A 12,800-nucleotide genomic window follows, 5' to 3' on the forward strand; every position below is an offset into this window, starting at 1 on the left:
GCCTAGGAAAAATCCCCATGGACAGAGGAGCCTGGTGGGCTGCAGTCCATGGGGTTACACAGAGTCGGATACAACTAAAGCGATATAGCACACACGCATGCACTGCACGGTATGAGAGCCCTATTTCTCCACATTTTTTTCAAAACTTGACATTTTCAGACATTTTAATTTGTACCACTCATAGAGATGTGGAGTACCTTCTGGTTTTTAAATTCATAATTCCCAGAGTTCCAGGGATTTTGAAGCTAGTTTTCATGTTTCTTAACATTTCTAGGTGTTTTTTCTGGGGCTTACCTGTGATTTCCTTTACCCATTTTCTGTTGGGTTATTTGCCTTTTTACATGAATTTGTAGATGCTCTTTATGTAATCTTTGCTAATATTTTGATTTGTTTGTGTTTCTCAGTTAGTAGCTAGTCTTTTAGTTTTATAGATAAGAAAACCTTTCCCTATTCTTAAGTCGTAAAGATTCTTTTACTTTATGTCAAGTTTTAAAGTTAAGTCTTTAATGTATCTAAAATTTACTTCTGCATGTGGTATAAGGTAGAGCTCTTGTATCAGTTGTCCCAGCACTGCCCTTTTGTAGCTGATTTATCGTGCCACTCTGGTCTGTCAGGACTCTTCTATGTGCAGACAGTCAAGGCTGTCTGACTCTCTGGTCTCTGTTTCATAGGTTTGTCTGTCCCTGTGTCAGACACGCAGTGTCTTGTCACTTTGATAGCATACATGTTATTGTGACCTTCTTCAAACCTGTTCTGACTGTACTGATGATTCACTCTTCAAGATAAGTTATACGACTGGCTTGTCAAATTTCATGGAAAATCCTGTCTTACAATTCTGATAGGCTTTGCATTTTATTTATAGATTACTTTGGAGCAAACTATCAGTTCATGAACATGGTATATCTCCTTTATTCAGGTCTTTCACAATGGCCTTTCAATAATGTTTCATAATTTTTCCTAAAAGGTAATTGGTCATCTTTTATTAGGTTTACTCCTGGTGTATTATTTTACTTTATGAATAGTATTATTTTTCTAATTAGTTAATTCTAGCATATAGAAGCACTCCCCGCCCCCCGCCATTTATGAACATGGTATTCTCTTGTTTCCCAGTAGATGGCAGTAAAATAACATTAAGATTTCATTATTAATAATCTTCAATGGCATCTTATTTTTTTCCATTGAAATTAAATGATTTATTTTAAAGGAATCAATTCTGAAATATTTCTAAATTATCTCTTTTTGTTCCATTTAGGAGGATAAAAGAAAGCGAGATCGTGACCATGTGGATATTGAAGCAGAAAAAGACCTACAATGTCAGGCCCCTGTACAATTAGACTTGCCTCCTGAGAAGCCTCTTGCAAGCTCTTTAGCCAAACAAGAAGGTTAGAATAACTCTGAATTAACTGTCCTGAATGAGGAAGCTGAAATTATTTTAAGGATGTTAGCCAGGGAAAGTTAAAAGTTTAAAAGCTGTTAAATTAAAATTTGTTTACATTTTCTTATATCACTGCTTAAGAACTTTAAGTTAATTTCTGTTTCAAACTTGTTGTTCTCTTACTTCAGCATATTTGAAAAATAAATGGAATTTCTGTATGAGATAATTTAATGATGGGTATGAGATAAGTCATGTATAGGAAATAAGCTAAACAATACTGTCTAGAATCTTCTCTTTTAAAACGCTCTTCCTTCTTTGCTTTAGAAGTAGAACAGACACCTCTTCAAGAAGCTTTGAATCAACTGATGAGACAGCTGCAAAGGTGAATTTTTTTTCCAGCATTTTTGTAACATGGAAATTGAAATGGGAAATAGAGGATCCAAACCACTTCTTTTTATTATTATTATTTCAAATCACATTTTGTGGCCTATATCCAAATGTACTTGATTTTAAAGTGGATGATAAATATTTTGCCTGGCAATAGAAGTACTCCAAGAGGCTGACTTTTAGATGTTCTCATTTGGTTTGTTTTAACTGGCAGCTTGAAGAGTGTTACATAATCCTCTTAATGGCAGATTTTTCCTTAATCTAAAGTAACTTCTGATGTTAAAGCTTTAAACCAGGATTAAACAATACAGGTATTTCTATTTGCTAATAGATCAAAACACCTTCTATATGTCTATGCTGCTTATCACTGCTGTGAGTGTTCAGTAATTACCAAGTCTGGGAGAAGAAACAAAATACCATAAATAAGATTTGTAATCCTCTCTTAAATGCATAAATTTGTTCTAAAAATTATAGTATCTTAATAAAACCAATGTGAAGTTCTTAAAAGAGAAAAGAATAACTTGATCCTTGTTAAAATATTTATTTTGATACCTCAGTTCACTCAGAATTTAAAGTTTTAGCCCAAAGACATCTACATTATTAGAGGATTCGTGGATATAGGGCGTATGTTCATATAGTGAGATTTCTTCTGACTGTGTTGGACTTACATGTCAACCCTAGAACTTATCATAAATATTTTTAAAAATAAAGTTATCTGTACTCAGCACCTATTCAGTTTTGCAGTGAAAATCAGAAATCAGTGATCTCTCTTCCTTTTTGGTGTTAAAGAACAGTTGAGAAGTTTACATCTCAAGTCTTTACACTTGAATAAATCATTCATTGCTTGTCCCAAAGGAGTAAACAGGTAAGTATTGAGCATTCCAACTCAATTAGAATTTTTGACTATAAAGTGTTTGGCTACCTTTTAATTTTGTTCCTTGCAATAAAAGACCGGAATATAAGTTAATGATGTCTCCGTAAGAGAAATCTACTTATCAGAATCTCTCTCAGTCTAAGAATGTTTACATTGCTCAGAACATTATGGGAATTAGAACTCAGAGCCATATTTTTTTTGAATGGCCTTAGTGATTCTTGATCCTTGAGGCTCAGCACAAATACTGGAAAAGAATGTAATTGACCAGGTTTAGTAATAGCATCTTTGGTCAAACCAAGTCGGACTCTATATTAAAATGACTGATTTTAGGGAGTGTAGATAATTTGCTCTAAAGAGGTCCTCCAGAGATGCTTTGTGGTGTTATTCAAGTAACTTCTATGGACAGTATGCATTTGGATCTGTAAGTTCCAAACTGGACATTTTTGCTTATTCTCAATATTCTTTACTCTTACAGCTAGGTGTCCTGCTGGGAAGAACCAAGGCAGATACACACACACACCTGACTTCAGATTCTAACTGTATTTTATCAGATTTATGACCTAAAACAAATAATTTGACCTCTGAGCCTCAGTATCCTCATCTCTAAGTGAGGATACCAGCTCCCTGATGGCTTTTGTGAGCATTAGATATAAAAATGCATCAATTCCTTACCACTGTGCCTGGCATGTGGTAAATTTATTTTTTAAGTTGCTGCTATTATTATGACTTTTTAAGCATTTTTAATGCTGTGGTTGTTTGGAGTAAGAAAGCTTTGATATGCCAAATTTCCAAAGGAAAATAACAGTCTAATGAACTAATCCTATAGAGCAGTGGTTTTCAACTTTGTCTATCCTGTAAGTACCAAAATTCAACCCTAGAAAAACCAGTGCCTGGACCACTCTTCCTCCCCCAAGAGATTCACATGTAGTGGATCTAGGGTTAGCCTCCCACCACACTGCAGTTCTTTTTAAAGGTCCTCTCATGATTCTCGTGCACAGCCAGAGTTAAGAACCTATGATAGAAAGCACTGGGTCTCAACACACTCGATAGAAGTTATACCCATTAATTTAAGAATATATATATGGTTGTCCTTTGGTATTCACAGGGGATTGATTCCAGGAGCCCCCGTGGGTACCAGAATCCAAGGATGCTCAAGTCCCTTACATAAAATGGCAGCAGTCCAGTGAACAGTCAGCTCTCAAATTCACATTTGGGAAGCCCACAGATACAAAGGGCCAGCTGTACTCATGAGGATACAGCAGATCTGTGGCCCACCAAGAGTCCAAGCCTAGCTGGAAACCAGTGTGGAAGACTGCAGATGTGCATTTTAGTTACTATTTCTGCTTTTTCTCTATGGTTAATAAAAAATACATAGTATTAATCTCCCAGAGTACAAGACATTTTTTTAGTTAGTCTAGATTTCTTATTTTGTTTCATCTTTCCCTGTGTTGGAGATGTTGCGAATTAATTAAGCTGCATATTTTAAAAGATTCTGTCTTAAGGGTACAATTTATATGTAAAGCATCTGAACCTTATTAAATAGTTATTAGTCTTTAAAATCATTACTTCAGTTTTTACTGAAAAACATATTAGCCTGCTACAAATTCTACATCTGAAGGATTTCCTCTGATTTAATACTCCTTGACCAGTAGTTTTGTTTGTAGTAGAAATAAAATTGCTTTTTTCCTGTCTTACAGAAAAGACCCAAGTGCTTTCTTTTCATTTCCTGTGACTGATTTTATTGCCCCCGGCTACTCCATGATCATTAAACACCCAATGGATTTTAGTACCATGAAAGAAAAGATCAAGAACAATGATTACCAGTCCATAGAAGAACTGAAGGTAACTTGTTATTTATGTTGTATTGGAGAATAGACTGAGCTATGCTACAGTATCTATTCAACTGAGAGTCAAACTTTTGGATCCTGTGTATGCAAACTCTTTGTAGAAATCTGCATGTCTGACATTCAGAATCATTCTCAAGTTTAAGATCCAAAAATCTGTGGTTTTTTTGTCTTAGAAAACATGTTTGAGCTTGGTGATAGAAAACCAGACAAAATAAGGCATCTGCTGTCTTTATTATTTTGGGGGTTTTGGTAAAATTTTGAAATTCATGTGTTCTATGAAATATTTTCTCAACCTTTAAAATGAAAATGTTTGATTTTAAATTTCAGATGAATTACAGGTAAAATGGATAGCTTTTTAATTGAAGTATAGTTGATTTACAATGTGTTGGTTTCAGGTGCACCACAAAGTGATTTGGCTATGTATTTTTTCTTGAATATTTTCCATTATAGATTTTTACAAAATATTGAATAAAGTCAGTATTTTAATGGAAGTTGATTTAGAGTAATTTCTGTTTCTGGACATGTAAAATAGAGAATAAATTGGCTTGTCAAGAAATACCAAGCAGAAGTTTAATTACGTTTTCTAGTTTGGTGAAAGTGAGTTGCTCCCTGAATTCACTTTGGTTATATTTTTTTAGCATATTTTCTTCAACATTCAGCAAGAAGAAATTTTAAAATTACAAGTAAAGAACCTACGAGCCACGAAGATGATACATGTGCCTAATGTTATAGTTGGTGTGTTTTCTATCTTTGAATAGCCTTGGTGTACATGCTGGTTTCAGAGCTAAGCTTTTCATTTTAATCCTCCTAACAAAAGGAGCCATGTGTTATCTTTTTAAATTTGCTCTGTACCACACCACCACAGACTCAAGTGGTTTAAACAGTGTCTACTATACCTTTGTTTTTTTCCTGAATGAATATTATAGTGTTCTCACCTGACCCAAATAAGACAGTAAATGTTATCTTTACTTGGTCTCTTTTTTTTTTTTATATACACATTGATTAGCTGAATTTTATGAATAATTCTAGCATTTAGTTCTGTCTTTACTATCAGTTTGAATGTATATTTCACTCTGAAAAACCTGAATTATATTTTCTTGTATTCAGAGAAACGGAAATTTTTCTCAGCTTTTCATTTGGTGAAAATTAAGCTAAAACTGTTTATTTCAGCATGTTTCTGATCTTATTATTGCTTAATGGAAAATTTTTCAGTTTTTTTTCCTTTCTGTGAATATCTTTCCTTTGATCTTTCCCTCACGATGACAAGAGAGTAGAAGTATGCCCACTAAGTGTTTTTAAGCAAATGGTCAAGATTTATCATAATTAAAATGAACAAGTACTTTTAACTTCGGAGTTTTCTGTAGAGCTATATTTTTTCCTCAGGAAAATTCAATAGCCCCATGTAATGTTTAATTAGCTTATCCAGCTCATTAAACTGTTTGAGGTTGTTTTTTTTTTTTAAATACTTGAAAGTATGCAGAAAGGTCATTCAACTCTCTGAAAGAACAATTGCCATTACACAAAAATCCAGTAAAGTCTAGCACATGACAGTTAAGATATATGGAATAATAGGGCTTCCCTGGAGCCTCAGTGGTAAAGAACCTGCCTGCCAGTGGAGGAGTGAAAGTGAAAGTCACTCAGTCGTGTCTGACTCTGCGACTCCGTGGACTATACAGTCCATGCAATTCTCCAGGCCAGACTACTGGAGTGTGTAGGCTTTCCCTTCTCCAGAGGATCTTCCCAACCCAGGGATCGGATGGGAGATGCAGGTCCAACTCCTGATCCGGGAAGATCCCACATGATAGAGCAGCTCAGCCTGTGCACCACAACTATCGGGCCTGTGCTCTGTGAGGAGCCACAGCAGAGACGTCCGTGCGTCACAGCTCGGGGGTAGCCCCTGCTCTCCGCACCCAGAGGAGAGCCCACGCAGCAGCAGCCCAGCACGCCAAAAAATGTTACTAAATAACTAAGTAATTTTTAAAAGATTGATGAAGTAACAGATCAGACCTGTAATCTGCAGAATGATCCAGTACTTCTTCCAGTTACAGGACCAGGGGTCATTCAGTGTGGCAGTCATCTCGTTTGTCTCCTCTCGTTTGCCTCACCTTCCCCAAATATATATTTAATAACTTTAATGGAAGTTTTTCAGAATATCTATAGCAAAGGTTCTGAACCTGGGGTCCTTTGGGTAGCCATGGATGAGCCTTTAGAGGGATCAGGAATTTTATAAACTTACAGGGAAATTTTGTGTTCACCTTTGTATTACATGTATGTGCTTGATTAGTGGATCCATAGCTTTCCTCAGATTCCTAGAGATGATGACCTAACAAAATCCTAACTGATTAGAGACTTGGCCAAGAACTGAGGATCCACATATACTTCGTCTGCTTTAGATTTAATACCAAATTTATTGTGACACTTGACTCAGTCTTGTCATGTACTTTTAAATAATATTCAGTCTACCTATTTTCATTACATTAAATGTTCTAAGCTGTCATCACTAGTTATTAAATGCTATGCTAATGCTAAGTCACTTCAGTCGTGTGTGACTCTGTGTGACCCCATAGATGGCAGCCCACCAGGCTCCCCCGTCTCCCACCAGGCAGCAACACTGGAGTGGGTTGCCATTTCCTTCTCCAGTGTGTGAAAACGAAAAGTGAAAGTGAAGTCACTCAGTCGTGTCTGACTGACTGACTGACCCCATGGACTGCAGCCCACCAGGCTCCTCCATCCATGGGATTTTCCAGGCAAGAGTACTGGAGTGGGTTGCCATTGCCTTCTCCGAGTTATTAAATAGTGGGGCTTAAATGTTTTAAATTCAGAGGAGATTGAGGGTCAGATTCTTTTTGGTTGAGTTTTTACCATTTTTATTTAGTAAGGCCTTGGCATAATCGCTGTCACATTTATACAATGTAAAAATTACTTAACCATGAAAATATGCAGTGGAATTGAGTTCCCCAGCACATGTGCATACTTTGAAATTTAAACCAAAAGTACAGTTTTGATAGTTTGCCTACTCTGGTTACATGTTGTAAGTCTTTGAAGTTGTTTGGTTTATTTCAGGTTGGCATGATTTTGCAACATTCTGCAAATTATATTTAGCTTATAATAGTATCCAAACACTTAAAAGAAAATTAGTGTAAATGTTTTGCCATTTTTGCTTGGTTAATTTGACTCTGGTAGGAAATATTGTGATGATAATTTAGAATTGTCCCAGTTTTCAGTCAGGATCCAAAATTAAATATTTAATGCATTAATGGATAATTAAGATGTTTGTTTTTAAACTAAGGATTTTTTTTAATTAAATGAAATACTCAGTAATTATTAAATGTAAGATAGAAGTATTTTCTAATTCTCTTTGTGTGCAATAAGATTATACTGAAGAAACCCATTTTAAAATTTTATCTCAGAATCCAAAGTTTATGCAGTTACTATAGAATGTTTAAGAATTTGTAAAGGAATATAGTAGGATGTTTAAATTAATTTAGCAGCATTTGTTTTGTTAGTTTTAAAACTTAATAAATTACTATTAATGTTGTTTAGTAAACGAAAGGAAAGATGGTGTTTTTTTACTGGTTTGTTTTTGTTTGTTGGTTGGTTGTTGTTTTGAGTTTTTTGAGGACCTGCCTGATTTCAGACCAGGACAGGAGGGTGGTTTGTTTTGTCTTAATGCATTCCTCCCTAATGTTTTCTCTACAGGATAACTTCAAACTAATGTGTACTAACGCTATGATTTACAACAAACCAGAGACGATTTATTATAAAGCTGCGAAAAAGCTGTTGCACTCAGGGATGAAAATTCTTAGCCAGGTAAAGGAAATTCTTTGTCATAAATAATAATTATTATAAAATTTATATTCCTTTGAGTTTGGTCATAGTGATACAGAGCCAGTACAGTTCAGGTTTTATTTTATAGACGGGTTATGTTAAAGTAGGAAATATTAAATGAAAAAAAATTTAACATAGAGAAGAAAATTATAGCAGGAAGATTCTCATTTGGAATTAATACAAAAAATATTGGCATTCACTTGTAATTATTTATTTGGAAGCTGTTGAGTTGGTATTCAACAGGTAGACTTATATTGACTGTGAAACAGACATCATCGTGAATTCCAGGACAGGATAGATTACATGAGTTATGAAATCTTTTGGAAGGAAAGCGCCCTGTTTCCCTTTGCAGGGGTGGAAGCTAATGTTCTGATGAAGCATTGGATCTCCTTCAGGTAGAAAGAAAGGAAATAGACAAATAAGCAATCACTGGTAATTGTCTGAAAGCCACCTCCCCACAGGAGCAGATTCTCCCTTGAAGAACAAGAACGGATACATAGTAAGGTGTGTGAGGTGGGAGGACACATCATTATCGTCATCAAGCTTCATGAGGAAGCTTACACAATAACTTATTCAAAACAGATGCCATAGATAGTGGCAAAGAGTGACAGGAGTCTCATTGCAGAGCAGTGGCTGATGAAATTAAAGTGATCACTTGCATCTACTGGAAGAGGAGGCGAGCTCACCAGATGAATCACATCTTGTGAGGTTTTACTCACAGTTCTGAATAGATGGAAAATTAACTGAGACAAACCTTATCTTGGAAGGAAGTCAGAAGACTGGGTTGGTTCTAGTTTTATCTCTTTTCCATTAACTTGTGGACCTTGGGCCTCTGTGTTCTTATGTGTAGAGAAGAAGGTTTAATCCAAGGTCGCCAAGATAATTGCTAGCATTAATATGCTGATTTTAGATAAGAGCTAGAGTAGGGAGGATACCAAGAACAAGATAGAATGATTTTGCGGGGGAAAAAAAAAATGGGTATGAGGAAGAGAAAAAAATTGGAATCAAGAGCTCGGGCTGAAATTGAGGGGAATTGGAGTATAGCAGAAACAAGTCGTGAGCAGGTGCACGTGGTTTTCCGGTTTTTGTGGTGATCATCTGTATCACAGTTTTATGTTTAAAGAATTGCTTTGGGGTGCAGATGTCTTGGTGTCTGTGTGCTTGGCTCTGAAAGATTCTTGGATCCACTTGACTTAGGAAAGAAAAACATTTAGATTGATGATCATTTTTGCACTCCTAATATTTAGACAACATCAATTTCCACTCTTTCCTAAAAACTTGGGAAGCTGTAATGTAAGCCAGTTACCCATCTTTGGCAGAATATGCAGAGGAAAGGGGAATATAAAGTGTTTATCCCATCCTTTGCAGAAATACTCAGAATCCAAGACCAAGCCATATTCCAATTTTTTTAACCTGCAAATGTTTATTTTTGTATTTGAAGTAAAGGTGCACCCAACAAATGCAGTGTTTTCTCCAGAATATGCACATTTAATTTTTAGAATAAAGTTTGATTTGCAAACATAATACATCCAAGTAAATTTTTAAACCTTGATTTACCACTGTTTTCTCATCTTTAAATAATGTAGTTAATACAAGATGCAAATGATTCCAGAAGCCCTTGCATTTTATTGGGGGTAGGGTGGCTGGAAGCACAAAAAAAAAAACCCTCCATTTTCCCCTTTCTCTCTCTGTTGTCTTCCTTTCTTTCAGATCTCTTCCTGTTGAGAAGCCCTACCCATCCTGTGTTATAGCTTCCTGTTGACTGTTCTCTCCACCCTAGATGGGAGAGATTCTTACAACAGTGATTTTTAAATGTTTAAATTTAGACCTTCTGAGTTACTCTTATAATAGCACATCTCCCAAGAGAACCCAAGACACCCTTCCATGAATGGTGTCTTTTCAAAAATAACTTTTTTAATTCAGTGTAAAAGTTGTAGAGCAGTCATTCATCATTTTTTTCAGTTATACACAAATAGTGACTATTAGTAGATATGTTATTTTTATAAAGAGTAGACATATGAAGAATAACTGTTTTGATCTCCTAAATAAATACTAAATGCTGTATTATATTTATAGTGACCTTGGATCAGACTAATCAAATTTCAAGTCCTGGCTGTGCTATTGAGATACTGTGTGACCTTAGGCAGGCCATGTAACCTTTCTCAATCGTTTTACCATCATATAAAATCTTACCTCACAGAATTATACCTCATGAGTGAGAACTCAATAGGTATAGGTTTGATACCTATACCTATAGATTATAGATATACTGTTATCCCCTTCTCCGGGGGATTTCCCCAAACCAGGAATCAAACCTATAGCCATTAATAATAAATGGCAAAGAATCAACCCTTTAGTCATTTGTAAAATGTAGAATCGATAAACAGTATGCTGATTTGGAGACATTTTGGTTACCAAAAAAAGATATTGCTTTTAAAGTTCAGTTCAGTTGCTCAGTCGTGTCCGTCGCGACCCCATGAACTGCAGCACGCCAGGCCTCCCTGTCCATCACCAACTCCCAGAGTTCACCCTAACCATGTCCATTGAGTCGGTGATGCCATCCAGCCATCTCATCCTCTGTTGTCCCCTTCTCCTCCTGCCCTCAATCTTTCTGAGCATCAGGGTCTTTTCAAATGAGTCAGCTCTTCACATCAGGTGGCCCAAAGTATTGGAGTTTCAGCTTCAGCATTCAGCTTTTAAAGTAAAATTAATTAAACTCAACTTTTTTCCATGACTTGTGTTGAAATTTAGAAAATTCCTTTAATTGAATTATTTTAATTTGATGCATTTTTTCTTCTGAGTTTGAAAATATTCCGAATGTAGGTTCTGCTTTATAAAATTCTAGAATGGAAGTTAAAAGGTTACTGAGAACTTTGTGATCCAAGCCCATTCATTTAACCAACTCTTACTTAGTACCTTCTATATGCCAGCCTCTGTTTCAGGTACTGGAAGTAGATGAGTAAAAATGACTGAAGTGACATACACAAGAGGAAACACAAATGACCACTAAATGCATATAGAGATAATCAAACTAATATTTTTAAGTACATATTAAAATAAGACCTGTTTTTAAAAAGTCAGTTTTGTTTTTTTTTTTAATCACACCCCTAAGTTCCAGGTTATTGAACCTGAACCACCTGCGGTAGAAGTTCCGAGTCTAACCACTAGACTGCCAGGAAAAGTCCAGTATTTTTTTTTTTTTAATGGTACTAATCAGTTTGCCAAGGATTCAGAAAAAATTTCAAACACTGGTGGAATGTTCAAACACTAAAAATTGTTGAAACTTTTCTGGGAAGCCTTAAGAAATACTCATTTCCTTTGACCTCGTATTTTTACTCATGTGTTAGTTGCTCAGTCGTAGCCAACTCTTTGTGACCCCACAGACTGTAGCCCACCTGGCTTACCTGTCCATGGGATTCTGCAGGCAAGAACACTGGAGTGGGTTGCCATTCCCTTCTCCAGGGGATTTTCCCAACCCAGGGGTCGAACCCGGATCTCTTGCCTTATAGCAGATTATTTACCACTGAGCCACCAGGGAAGCCGTTTTACTCCTCTGACTTATTCTAAAGAGATAGGAATTCCTAGAGATTTTTATTTATAATAGCAGAAACTTGGAAATAAGTTAAATGTTCAGTAGTGGGTCGTTAATTAAACCATGGGACACACATGGGATAAAATACTATACAGTTACTTAAAATATTTTAAAGAATATTTAATGAAGCAGAGGGGAGATACAGTTTAATAACTGAAAGAAAATTTGTTCAGTATAATTCTGATTTGCTAATATGTGTGATGCTTAGAAAAATACTAGAATGTTAAATCTGTTAACACTTTTCCTCTCGATAATAAATAAACAAGGTTCTTATGTTCTCCTTTACCTGTGTCTTTGTCTACAAGGAAATCTATTACTTAAATAGTTTTGACATTATTTTAAAAATTATGGTGGTTCAGTCGCTAAGTTGTGACTAACTCTTGCAACCCCACAGACTGTAACCTGCCAGGCTCCTCTGTGTCTATGGGATTCTCCAGGCAAGAATACTGGAGTGGGTTGCCATTTTCTTCTCCAGGGAATCTTCCCAACCCAGGAATCAAACCCAGGTCTCCTGCATTGCAGGCAGCTTCTTTACTTACTGAGCCATGAGGGAAGCCCTCTCTCTATATATATTTTAATATAATTAAAAATTATAGTGCAGTAAAATTAGCAGGCTCCATTTCCTGAGACTGTCACAGTCTGCACTGCTAACACAGCAGAGTATGATGAGAAAAGGCCCCATCGTGAGATCCAAGAGGCCTGCTCTTAGTCAGTGGTTCTGAGACCTTAGTTGAGTCATTTAGCATTTCTGGGCTACATTGATCTTATCTGAATGACCTCTGGTCCTTTCCAGTTCTAGTTTCTGTTATTCTGTAGAAGTCTTCCCTGCTGTTGCTCTGTAGCCCTAAGGAGACTACACTCCATATTTTGTCCATTGACAACACAGAATTAAAAGGC

At 36.0% G+C, this 12,800-nt stretch overlaps 1 protein-coding gene across 3 annotated transcripts in view; it reads left to right on the plus strand.

The window, feature by feature from the left end:
* BRD7 (bromodomain containing 7) overlaps positions 1-12,800 on the plus strand; it is a 44,300-nt gene that overhangs the window by 17,533 nt on the left and 13,967 nt on the right. For all 3 annotated transcript variants that reach the window (XM_055412810.2, XM_055412811.2, XM_088830259.1), the window contains 4 exons: positions 1,253-1,382; positions 1,700-1,757; positions 4,334-4,478; positions 8,183-8,293. In XM_055412810.2, the coding sequence (XP_055268785.2) occupies positions 1,253-1,382; positions 1,700-1,757; positions 4,334-4,478; positions 8,183-8,293 (444 nt within the window). The remainder of the gene's footprint in view (positions 1-1,252; positions 1,383-1,699; positions 1,758-4,333; positions 4,479-8,182; positions 8,294-12,800) is intronic.

This window comes from Moschus berezovskii, chromosome 22 (assembly GCF_049115385.1).
Source record: "Moschus berezovskii isolate FMDL1 chromosome 22, NW_MosBer_1.0, whole genome shotgun sequence".
In the NCBI taxonomy this organism is placed as follows: Eukaryota; Metazoa; Chordata; class Mammalia; order Artiodactyla; family Moschidae; genus Moschus; species Moschus berezovskii.